At 37.6% G+C, this 13,541-nt stretch overlaps 1 protein-coding gene across 1 annotated transcript; it reads right to left on the bottom strand.

The window, feature by feature from the left end:
• Nucleotides 1–976: 976 nt before the first annotated feature.
• On the bottom strand, nt 977–2,748 carry LOC113106330 (homeobox protein Dlx2b-like). The gene is made up of 3 exons (XM_026268151.1): nt 2,061–2,748; nt 1,779–1,963; nt 977–1,665 (listed from the first exon to the last, which is right to left on the bottom strand). The coding sequence occupies exons 1-3, from the start codon at nt 2,377–2,379 to the stop codon at nt 1,339–1,341; spliced, it is 831 nt and encodes a 276-aa protein (XP_026123936.1). The 5' UTR covers nt 2,380–2,748; the 3' UTR covers nt 977–1,338.
• Nucleotides 2,749–13,541: the final 10,793 nt, after the last annotated feature.

Genomic DNA, 13,541 nt, shown 5'->3' on the forward strand with positions numbered 1-13,541 from the left:
TATGCAGTCTATTTGTAATATGCATTTGCCTTAAGTAAAACATTTTTAAATCCCATATTCACAATGACAAATAAACCTTGGCTTGACTAAACTAGATGTTGTATAATATGCAAACATGGGCAATGCCTCATAGCCATTTGAAAAATAATGTACACTTGGGCAAGTGGTGTTTTGTTCTTAGAGTAAGCCGGGTCTCCCACCTATACCAGTAACTATTTTAGTTCCAAAACTATTGAACTTGACCATGTAAAGAAGTGAAGCGAGCTCTGAGAACTGCGTGTCCCCGTACAAGAATAGCTCAAGGCTGTGCTGGAGCTGGAAGCAAGGGCTCGAGGAGAATGTTTCCAGGGCGGTCTGCTTGAGGCGGTTTTATGTATTTTTTCTCTGGTTGAGTGGCGTTCATAAAACGTCTGGAAGAGGAGCGAGCTGACTCCAGAGAGTCTGGAGTGGGAAGAGCCCTCGCCGCACGCGGAACGCCCTCGCATCTCCTTCTGCGCATGCCAAGACGCGTCCGAATGCCAGGCGTTCCCCCTCATGCCCTGAGGTGCAGGATACCTCCTCACCAACAACATTTACAAAGGATTAAATAGGATCAGATTCGTTCTACCGTATTATCACATGCATTACCTGTGCAAAAGAATCGGAGATATGCACAGAAAAAGTCAGCATAGACGTAGTGTTGTTTACAAATATATGCCAATTCCATAATTTCTATAAATATTAAATTAGTGCATATTAACCTAGAGAGTTCAAAATTAACATGGTCTCTTTCATTTTATACAGTTTCATTTACACGATTTATGCATTTTAGCCCCCAAAAGTGCTTGGTTTCCACTTTGAAGAGTAATATATATATATATATATATATATATATAACAGGGCAAAACCTGAAAAACACATCTCCACAAACCCCTTGGGTTGCAGAGAAAACAACTCGAAACAACAATCAAAGAACCAAGCGTTAATAAAACGCACATTTAATTATGACTGCAGGTTATAAGCATTTATTAGATTTATCACTAAACCAAATATATAGGCTACTGTACAACTCACGAACAAAAGGCTACCCGTTTGCACTTGGAATGTGAAATAAACTTCTCTGATTACCCCTTTCATTTTGACTATAACGAAAACAAATAAATAAATAGAAAAATAATTTAATGTGCGTTGCTTGAGCGCATTAGTGGCGCCAGTGAATTCCACAGCAAACATCTTTAGCAAACCCAGCCTGAATAGATTTTAAAGTTAATGTTTTCCTAAGATACAAGTCCAGTGACAGAATAGGTCTATTATTATATCCTCATACAACAGGTGTGTTCGGCCATTTTTAGTCCTCTGTTAGAATATGGTCCCAGCAGTCATTGCAGAGCTGTGATGAGATTGTATTAAGGTACTGGGCTGTAGATGTGTGACCGTATTGGTGGAGGAGTACCATGAATAGTTTGTCAAAAACGATGGGGCGGTGGTGTTTGGTGGTCCTGTGGGCTGCTCTGAAACTGTGTCCCCGTCGCTCGGTGTCTGGTTCGGTGGGAAATCCCATCCTGCTTGTGGTGGAGGACTGCTAGAGGGAGAGTCACCGGCGGCGACCGGCTGGTCTGGTGGAATCTCGCCGTTTTTCCACAACTTTTTGAATTTTGAGCGTCGGTTCTGAAACCATATCTTCACCTGTGGTGCACAACAAAGCGCATCCAAGTTAAACATGCAATACAGCTACACCTGAATATAATGAGAACTACAGAAATACAGCCTCAGCATGCAGTAAAGGAGCCGCGTTTGACCTGGGTCTGTGTGAGGCCCAAAGAAGCCGCCAGCTCGGCGCGTTCCGGGAGCGCGAGGTACTGGGTTTTCTGGAATCGGCGCTGGAGAGCCGCCAGCTGAAAACTGGAGTAGATGGTTCGCGGTTTTCGGACTTTTTTTGGCTTCCCGTTCACCATGCGCACCTCCGGTTCACTCTCTTCTTTCTCTATAAAAAGTTAAACACAAACGTTGTCATCGTAAAATATGGCAAGAAGACAACAGGTAACAGAAAACGACGTTTGGGAATACTGAGGGGGTCTTACCTGGTTCGGTTGGTGTTGGTGAAGAACTGGGTCCATACGCTCCATAAGCGCCATAAGAAGAAGCATAGCCTAAATCATAAGCCTTTGGGCTGTAGTGAACATTACCCAATGTACCAGGATGATAGGAATAAGACGCCAGTTGTGCGTACGCTGTCCCCGCGCAGTGACCCGTCTGTGAACTACTGTAGAAGCTGCTGTCGGTCACACTCGACACCGGTAATGTTGGGGAATCCTGCGACTTGTGAACGGTACTGAAGCTGCTCGAGGTAATCTGGTTTGAATGCATATCCGAGCCAAGGCTATCCAGAACAGCGGTCATTTTGCAGGGGAAAAAAAAAACAGTAAACTGAATTTACTTAAAATAGCTATTCAAAATCTGCACCTCTAACAATTAACCGGTTATAGAAAAATCACCCAACTTAGATGGTTTGGACTTAAGTTACATATCAGCCCATAGTTGATAGAGGGTTTGAGCTCCGCGGCGGTGTCTGTCCTGGAGATGCTGACGGGCGGGCCATATACTGGGCGTCATGTGCTGAAGAGAACCAATCGGTTAGCAGGCAGTCCCAAGACTTCTGGCAAGTTGAAAAAACTAAATATCTTGCAGCTCTTGTCTTAAGGGATTTATTTATTTTTTTATTAGCAAGGAGTTAAGAAATATAACAATTTGTCTTCTAAATAAATTAAACATTAGCAAACTTGCAGAAGATACAGAAAACAGCAAAATACACTAGGCCTTTTTTCAGAAGAAAACTAGCCATAACGTAGAATAAAATGCATAAAGGAGAATTGTCTTTTTCTACAGTATAGGAACATTTTGTTGTGCAGCTAATTGAATTATATATAAGCTAATTTAATTCGAATTAAATTGTCTTGTTTATATAGCTACCCTATGCAACCTTGTTAATATGAACCCTGAACCTTTAACCTTGCAAATGGAGCAGTGCGCGTGTAAATTACTCGATAATGACCTACATTTAAACCAGTTATAGCCTAATAGTCTAAAAGTATCAAATGAAGCTTACAGTCTTGATTAAAGGAATGTATTTCCCTATTGTTGAGAAGCACGGTTTAACTGGAATGCCATCTATCGTTGAAATGTTGTCAGTGTATTTTACGGAAGCAGTCTGCATTCCTCTGACTAATCACAGACGGCGCCAGTCTCCTTACACCCACAGGTGCGCAAAACAGCAATTATTCCCCGGTAAACAGCAGGGATAAAGCGCGGAACCAGCCCTATATGATGCTCTGTCGCGCCAAACGCCTCGTGCACAGACCTACATAGAAAACTACCTCAGCCATGAGAACTGGCAATTTACTAAGTATTGTGTCAACTCAACAAACTTTGCGGCCTAAACTCTGCCAGCAATAATCCCTAAGTGACTTGTGGTGCGATTTAAAATATAATTTTGTTATTTTATAAATAAATAAATAATTAAAATGAAAAGTAGTCATATTATGAGAGTCTAGCCTACCTCATGTAAAGCGGCCAATAAAATGTATAGGTCTAATGTTAGTGCTGGCGTTTGATTGGGTTTGTTGGATGAAGAAGGATGAAGAATAGGATCAAAACGTAGGGGGTCATTACTATAGTAGCATATGCAGCTACATGAAATTACTGTACATTCATATCAATATTCAAAACCGAGTTCCGCAGTTGAAGTCAGTCTCTGGTCCCTTTTATTTTCTGCTCAGGTCAGGTGTTCAGGTGACGAGTCGTCGAGGGGACCCCTGGCGCCCTCCTGCGTCCATAAAAACAAAACAACCTTTTTCGAGATGTTGTCTTCCCCAACAAATGCACCCCAAATTCAACCCACCCGCGCGTACACAGATTCAGATTTGTTTATCATAGGCTATAAAAAAATATACTAAATTAAATATTCATATTAAATCGTATAAAATATTATTTATTTATTAAATCATATTAACATATTATAAAATAAATATATTAATATAAATAAACTAAAATAATAATGATAATAAAAAAATCAGCAAAAGGATAAAATAATAATAATAAAAACAATAATAATGATGATGTTGATGATTGTAATGATGATGATGATAATAATAATAATTATTATAATCTTTAATAGTAGTAGTAGTTAATATAAAATATGTGTAAAATGGGTTAAAGTTAGACTAAATTTATAATCCTTTACATTTTATGATATTTACCGAAAGTATGAATTAAAAAATTATATGAGTTACATTTTAGATTTTTTGCTCTTACACAGTTGAACTACATTAGTAAACACGAGATGGCACTGTTTGCTTAAATACCAATTCAGCAAACTGTATTCGGATGTTCTGTGCATAAGACACTCAGAGCAAGGAGGTCATAAGTGTAGTTATACAAAGTAATGATCTAGGTTAAGCACATAAAATAGCTACAGATATCAGCTTTGTAGTATTATATTAACAACAAAGGCTGTATTCACAGAGACTGATACACCAAATGCATGTTGTTTTTGCTGTATCAAATGCAAAACATTTGGCAATAACATCCGTTAGCAAGAACCCAATAGAGAGGTCACTAGACAAAACAAAAAGCAAACATAAAATCTATCTTTGGTCCAATAGTAGATACACCTAGCTTTCATCAACATAAACATCAGGTTTCTTTAGAGAAGTCCAAACCAGTAGACAATATGTACACGTTTTTAGCCGAATGAGGCTTCTTTTCATAGTACAGTTTTATTTCTTTATGTTTAACTGTTGTTACTGTAACCATCTGTTCAGATCTTGCTGACATTTGTTTGGTTTTATTTTCTTTAAAATCCGTTCATGATTCATAACTTCCAGGTTACATTCAGAGTTAATGCACACTATTAAATCCAATTCCTTACATACTTCATACTGCATATTATGAGAATCTGACGGATAAACTCTCAACTATCAAAATGACTCTCTAAATGGATTGCTACTTCACCATGAATTTGTTGTGCGTTTAGATTCATAATCTATATTTTTCTGGTGCTTGCTGTGCCTAGAGGGGGATCCTGGATATTTGCCTCAGCAAGAGAAACATTCACTTTCCTATGGCTTTGAAGAAAGTAAGAAAAGAATGTGCTGTGCCAAAGGGTATAATATAATGGTAGAACAAAAACAAACAAACAAACAAACAAACAAACAGACAAACAAGGTCTGTGGGATTTGCCTCTAAGGGTAACATTCCTTCATTTCCCCTCTCCAGCCTTTTTACCATGATGTGACCTGCACACCTGTCAGTTTTGCGCTTTGGTCAATATCACTTCCAGATGAAGTTGATAGATCTGCTTCACTCATGTTCTCATAGAATTTCAATATACGAATTAATATTTACGAATTAATATACGAATGTTATTAAGGGTAATCTCAGTCAGTGTTTGATCAGGACACACACAAACACATCAATGCTGTTGAATCAGTCATTATGAGTGCACATTTTCAAGTCACGTCGGCACACTACTTGTTGATTTTAACATTTTAAAGCTGATTCTAACACTCTTTAAAATAAATTTTCAGTTTGAATCTTATCTAATTTCATCTAACAGCTTTGCTTAGGAAATATCTCTGGTTGACCTTTTTTTGCAAATGTGCTGAATAATGAGAAAATATGTGGGGGGTCAGTGAAAGAATTTCTTATAAACACAACATCACAGCATATTTTGAATGATTCAGATTATTATGAGTTCTCCACAATCCAGGATCTGCTTTTCTGAAAATAAGTTTATGAAGTTTTAAGTTTTCTTCTAACATTTGCTTTACACTTGCAAGCTCACATAAATTTGAAGATGAATGTTAAAAATTGAATCATGGCAACACAAATGAATCTACCATACTCTTATGGAAGTAGTGCCACATACTGTAGAACTATAATGAAATGTCAGACAAGTGTTTGGAGTAATTTATAACGCTGTTTTGGTGAAAATACTTTTAGATCAACTTCGTTTAGAAATGTGCAATTCAGGCAATGCATTTTTGCAGAAATCATTTCTGGAGCTTCCAGACTTGTACTCACCAAGCTCTGCCCCTGCTGTAGAACAATGTACACATTGCACTCAACAGGCAAAAATGCTTTATGAGGTATCCTATTCAATTATTACACCAATTTTTCCACTTATTACACCAATTTTTAACACTTTATTTTAACTGTCCCCTTTAGACATTCTGTTTAAGTAACTTTGGCAACTACATATCATCTAGCAGTCTTTAGAGTATTAATAGACTGCATATATCTGTTATCACTTTGTTTTGATGGTTCCCCAACATACATTATTCTTACTACAAGAACTTGCTGGTTATGAAGTTGGCTGTTTTTTTATTTTAAGATTTAAGTGTAGGAAAGAAGCTTATATCTCACTTTATTCCATTCACACAATTCAATCACAGCACTCATGTATCTTTTAATTATGTACAACACCATATACCACAAAACTTTTTACCAACAAAATTCCAGCCCACAAAATTAGGTGTTAAAATATGAGAAATATGAATTATAACTATATAATAAACTGCATGTGTGCTTGAGATACGTAGAATTCCGTCACACAGTTACTTACATTTTAGATAATAAATCAAATATATTACAACAACAGTAAAATATTTTAAGGTAACTTCTGCAGTCTTGTCACTACAGGTTAAATGACATACCTTGGTGACTGTTCATGGATAAAAGTTGGTGGTCATGAGAAAAATAACATCCTCAAACAGGTTTCACTTTTTCATGTTTTTAGGGAGTGGAGTGGAAAACAGAAAAAAAAACATTCTTCCTATAAACTATACAAATTTATTGAAAAAAAAAAGAAATGAAATGTGTTTTAAATAAAGAAGACAAAAGGGCGTGGTAATGTGTTGGTGTAAGTAGTGAATCCAAGAGTTCATGTCCTGTTAAGATGCAAGGAGACATGAGGATGATAAAAAGCAGCTGTTTTATTAACATGTGGGTTTTTGGATAGCTCTAAATGTGATTTTTCAGTAAATCTCAACATATTATTTGTATAAGACTAACATCAGAAACAACAAACAATCATAGCATCGTATATTTAGAGATGTAAAAATATGTAATTATTTGATATTATTGTACAAAGAGTTGCATTTGTACAGTACACATTATTCCATAAGACGTGATATATTATAAAAAGGTCTAGTTCAAACAGGTTACAGTTTTAAAACATTTCATTCTTCTGTGAGCTATGATTTAAAGCTAAAGCTATCAGCATGCAGAAGGTTGTGTTTCGAAAACATTTTTCCCATGATGACGTCGGTGAGGATGTGTATGCACGTGTGTATTCCGTAACTGTGGGTGTGTTGTATTCTTCATGGAAACAAAACAATTTAATTGCAAATAAAATACCATCTTTCACCTTCATCCTTGCCTGATGTCAAGCACTCATGTTGTGAAGCATGTTATACAACTAGGGTTTGAATCTCTGTGTGCCCTAATCATCTCCCTCGTCCTCTTCCTCATCTCCTCTCCCTCTCTATTCCTTTATTCCAGTGGTTTATGAACCCTCTGGGTGTGGTTCAGGAATTCTAAGCTAAGACAGTAAAACTTTGTCAGTACATCTGTTTAAGATTAGATAGCTTGGGGTGAGAGTTAATTTACATATCCACACAGGAAAATAACTATGCAGTGAATTTCATAAACATTAGGTGACTTGCCTTCTTCAGTACAACGAAGATTTTTAGCTGAACCAATGGTCCTTGGTGATTCACTTCATAAGACCTCAATATATCATCAGGAACTGTGGGTATTCATTTTGTGTTTCCTCTACTGGCGGTTTTAACTCTCGAAGTGATGACATCCATTGACTTGCATATTTTGAATCAGCAAGAACATGGTATCAGCTAACAATCTTCATTAGTGTTCTGCTGAAAAAAAGAATGACATCTACATCTTGAATGGCCTGAGGGTAAATTAAATACAAATATTCATTTTGGGGATTTCTTAAAAATGAAAGTCCTGTGCAGTTATTTTATTTAATAACCCAAAGATGAATGTAAAAAAGTCACTGTAGGCTAATGTCTAACAAATAATGGTTTTTAATAAGCCATCAAAAAGAGTTGGGTAGTCTATATTAGTCTAAAACATCTAAATACTAGCAATACAGGCTACTGTCAGGAGGTTCTTAAAAGGTTATTTTATCCAAATACAAAGCCAAGTTTTAAGGGATATCAGCTGAGAATATTTATATATGTGTTGTTAAATGCTTGTAAATTAGATTGTAATTTGTAAGTGTGAGACAATTATTTTAAAAAGACATTTTATATATATATATATATATATATATATATATATATATATATATATATATATATATATATATATATATATATATATATATATATATATATATATATATATATATATATATATAAAATGACTTTTTGACCATGAACTTGGTAAAGGTCTTTACATTCTCACAGTAAATCAATTTATCAGTCTGTGTTGGTATCACATGCTCATTAATTTAGGTTAACCCACAGGAATGCATTACAGACACTGTAAACTCATATCACCTGACCCTAAAGTGAAAGATGAAAAAAGGAGGGTGTTAAAGTTGCACATGTGAAACTGTCTGAAAGGTTGTTTGTCTCCTTGTAAAGCCAGGTCATGTCCTTTACACCCCAAATAATGAGAGCTTTCTGGTATTATTAGGTGTCACTTTGGAACAAGTGTCTCCCTTTGTGCTGTAAATAATATTAATGCGACAACAAAGCTTTGTGGTTGGATTTAGGATAGGCTGAAAATAAACATGAAAATAAAACCAGGTTTTTGTGAGAGATACAAAACAAGAATTAAAGTAACTCAAAAATTTAAATAAATTAATAACAACTTTAATGTCATTTTTTTTAAGGTAAAATTATTAGTAATGCTGACCTGTATCTGAACTATTTCTCCAAATGTTCATTAGTAAAAGAGATGCTGTACTACATAAACAAGGATCATAACTCAAAATAGATGGTAATCTTTTTTGATGAAACAAACATATCTAAAATAAATCTAAAAATCTACAAAAATAATGTAATAATTTTTTTATGTGCCTTTATCCAAAATAAGGAAAATGTGTCTACTCAAACACTATAAAAAGTCGAAATAATTTTGCAGATATAACCAAATGTATTTAAGTATGTCAAATAAGATTCCCTATCGACACTCACTTGTACTGCGTCTGGGGAAAACTCCTTTTTCTCCTATGACTGAAGCTTTTTCAAGAACATAATGTAACTACTTGGTCATTGGTTCGTGCAGTAAATTCAAAATGAACCAATGGCAATGAAGCCCCCCAGAACCTGCCAATATCAGCGGGGATATCTGACCATTTAAGGGGGCATGTTGCCATAGGATTCTCAGATTTCTTCTCCTTCAGTGACCTTTTCGAAGCGTCAGGGATCCCAGCACAAGTTAGTGCTGTACCCGGCACCTCAGGCATGCTCCTGATCTGCGGGAAAGGAAAAGGAGGGGGCCAAGTCCAAGCAGCCTCTATTGTGCCTCCAAGCACCCAGTTCATTCCTGGGTGCCGACGACAGTGTGTTTGTTAACACTGGGCCTATTCAAAAAGCGCCCACACAACCAGCCGCTGTTATAGCGTGAAAAATAAAACACAAACATTTTTAAAATGAGAGCATATTTCCTCTTTCACTTACCATGAGTGTTGGGTCCCCACAAGGTAATCCTCCACCTAAATTAACCCAACCCCTTGCCACATGTGCCAAGGCCTAGCAGCCCATCCCTAGAGTGTCAGACTTGTTTTTTTGGATAATTAAACAATGTTACACTCTTCAGTTTGCTTTGAAAAGCCCACACCTTTGAGCGTGGTTCCACCCTGGTTCAGAGCAAAGATGCTCACGTTCTGTGCTCCAAGGTGATGAATTTACTGGTGAAAGGAGCCACAGAAATGGTTCCCACAGGTTAGAGTGAGTCAGGCTTTTACAGCCATTACTTCCTCATCCCCAAAAAGGATGGCAGTCTTCGACCCATCGTCAATCTCAGATTCCTGAACCGCGTCCTTATGAAGCGGCCATTAAGGTGCTTAACTAAGGATAAGGATACTTTGAAACAGATCCTCTCGCAAGGGTGCCCAGGGGGTTGGTTCTTTTCTCTGGATCCGAAGGACGCATACTGTATTTTCACATCCAGATGACTCTTCAGATTCGCCTTTGATGGAGTGGCATATCAATACCCGATCCTTCAGTTCGGATTGTCCTTGGCTCCTTGCATATTTACAAAGTGCATGGATGCGGGTCTTTCTCTACTGAGACAGATGGGAATGCACATTTTGAATTACCGGGTCTCCAGTGTTACAGCTGGGCTTGCTCCATATGTGGCTCCTTCAGCACTGTCTGAAACCACTATTTCCATCCCACACCTGGCATCAAGGCCTCCGCACCTTCTTGCCAGACCTAAGGGGACACCACATCCTTGTCCAATCAGACAGCATGAAGGTAGTGTCCTACATAAAATGCCAGGGGAGAACCCTCCTCGAGGTGCCTCTTTACTTTAATAAAGTGCATCCTAGAATGGCCTAGAATAGAGCGATGCATGTGCTGGGCAGGTTGAACCATGGAGCAAACATGCTGTCGCGGAGGATGCTCCACTTTCAAATGGTTCAGAAAATCTGGGATATCATTGGCAAGGCAGATATTGATTTCTTTGCCTCAAAATACAACTCTGACTGCTCAGATAATTTTTCGAAAGACATGGACGCTTTGGCCCACAACTGGCCCAACTTTTTCCTTTACGCTTTCCCTCAATCGCCCTAATTCTGCAGGTAATCAGGTGAATCAGGGAACAAGGGCATAGAGTACTGTTGGTAGACCTGCTCTTGAGGAACTAGCACTGGTTTGCAGAGTTGTCCCAGCTGCTTGTAGACTCCTCTCTAAAGCGAGCAAAATGATTTGGCACCCCCAACCCGAGCTTGTGCTCACTGTTGTAAAACGGAAGCAGTTCCAGGAGCATGACGTATGATGACGTATGCGTACTTATCTTTGCTATGCAGCTGCATGACTAAGTCTTGGCTTCAGTCGAGGTTACCTGAGAATCCTATGGTGACATGCTCGCTTATATAGCCAGATGGCCTATATTGGTGGGCTTTGGAGGACTTCTCTTGCCATAGGCTCGGGCACTTACACCGCATAATTGAAAAAGCTTCAGTCATCAGAGTTTTGACATAAACAAAACCTGTTGATTTGCGCATTACACTTGAAACTCACTTTTTATGTTAACAGTTATTCAGTTAAGTTATTCTTTAGCTTAAGATCTTTTAGCTGTTCTGTGGATTTAAAGAAGTGGCTTTGTGTGTGTGTGTGTGTGTGTGTGTGTGTGTGTGTGAGAGAGAGAGAGAGAGAGAGAGAGTATTTTTGTTTTGTTCAGCTGTAAAGAAAACCAGTCAATTTCACACAGATGCCTATGGAGCCTATTTTTATTTTTTTTACACCTGAGAAAAGAAGGTAGAATGAATGACAGAGTTCACAACACATGGTTTTAAAAAAGATCAATACAAATGAAAGGAAAACCGGTAAAGCCATATTCTTGTTTTATTTCCCTTTTGCTCTCTTCCTCCCTCTGTCCCTATCTCTCCTCTCTTTTCCACAATCAACATGAACAACGAATGCACTGTGAATTTGACATGGAGAAAATGAATAGGGTACAGTATTTGCAGACAGAAGCGGATCGTATGAAACAATTAACAGAACACCAACAGATCTCACATTTGATTCAGGTTTGCAACTGTGTGTTAGTAACAAATTGCAGCGTATATAATGACAGAGGCAGATCTAGACCTACCCAGTAGCTGCAGTTAAATTTTTCTGTGTGAAACCTTTGTCACAGATGGCTGTTTCTGCTCTGACTACCAGTCATGTTTCACAACCTTGCTCTCTTTTTCCACTAAAGTTTTATTTTTAACAACAATGGCTTAATGGCTGTTGGACTCAACAAAAACAACTGGAAGGAAGTCTTGGCTTTTGAGTGTAGGGAAGAGGACAGGGAATAACTGAAGATGACAGCAATGCGAATGTCAGACATCTGAAAAGAACAGACACACATATACATATGCACCAACACAGTCACATATGCTACAGCCTTGGGATTCTCACACACTAACCCCTTGACACGGTTATAGTCTTTGGTAACTGTAAGAAAAGACACAGTAATCTCATTCACACACCAAATATGCATTCTGGGTACAAGTTCTTACAGTACTGTTTCCTGTTGCCATAGTATTAATCTGTTTTGTACCTCACTCCCTCTGTGTGTGTGTTTAGCCATGACTCCCAGCAGGGTTTAGATTGCTTTTGTTTGGTCAGGCAGAAAAAGCCACAAATATGTGGGGTACAGTACAAAATACTTAATATAGCATTTACTGTTTTTCTTTTAATTTCAATTTTTCTTTCCCTCAACCACATCCATCTGTCAGTCCCACAATTTTGCAGTCATCAGGTTAAACAAGCTTATCATAATTTATTAGTCACTGCATTACTGTATATATATATTATATATATATATATATATATATATATATATATATATATATATATATATATATATATAACGAGTCAGTCTTTTGTTCATTATCTGGCTCGGCTCGGTGTTCATCTTCAGTTCTCTCTTCACAGCAGTTCAATCAGTGTACTGTTTGAGTACATTACTCTGGGATATTGGTTTGTTTGAACTCAGAGGAAGTGTCAGCCACATTAAAAAAGTTAAGTAATTTGTGGATTAATGCGTATTGGAGACGCGAACCATTTAAAACGATTCAGTTCGATTTGGTGAACTGGTTCAAAAAGATCCAGTTACACGAACCAGATATCACAAACTGCTTTTATTTTTAACTCTCTCTCACAACAGACACGGAAGAGAAGACAATGCTGAATAAAGTCATAGTTTTTGCTATTTTTTGACCCAAATATATTTTCGATGCTTCAAAAAATTCGAACTGACCCTTTGATGTCACATGGACTACTTTGATGATGTTTTTTCTTCTCTTTCTGGACATGGACAGTATACCGTACACACAGCTTCAATGGAGAGACTGTGAGAGCTCTCGGACTAAATCTAAAATATCTTAAACTGTGTTCCAAAGATAAATGGAGGTCTTACGGGTTTGGAACAACATGACATAATTTTGCTATTTGGCTGAACTAACCCTTTAAGACTGCACTGACTGCAGTAAGAGAGCGGTTGACGGGTTTATTGAGGGATTAAGGTTACTTGAGGGATAATTTGTCTCTTGTTGAGCCCTTTGTTGAGAAAAAGGAGGGAGTTAAAGAAAGTGTGAACAAAATGCATGTGAATGAATAGACAGTGAAAAGACGGTGGAGTGAAACATGATGATGTCATGTCTGTCTGTAATAATAAAGAATACACATAGATAAAAAGTGTACAAACTAATTTGGTGTCTGTCTGTGTGCAGGTTTACAGCAGACTTGTGAAAAAGATTTGAAACATGATCAAATTCTTGAAATCGGAAAACAGTGTTAAAACGGCAGATTTATCTG

This window comes from Carassius auratus, chromosome 1, assembly GCF_003368295.1.
Source record: "Carassius auratus strain Wakin chromosome 1, ASM336829v1, whole genome shotgun sequence".
NCBI lineage: Eukaryota > Metazoa > Chordata > Actinopteri > Cypriniformes > Cyprinidae > Carassius > Carassius auratus.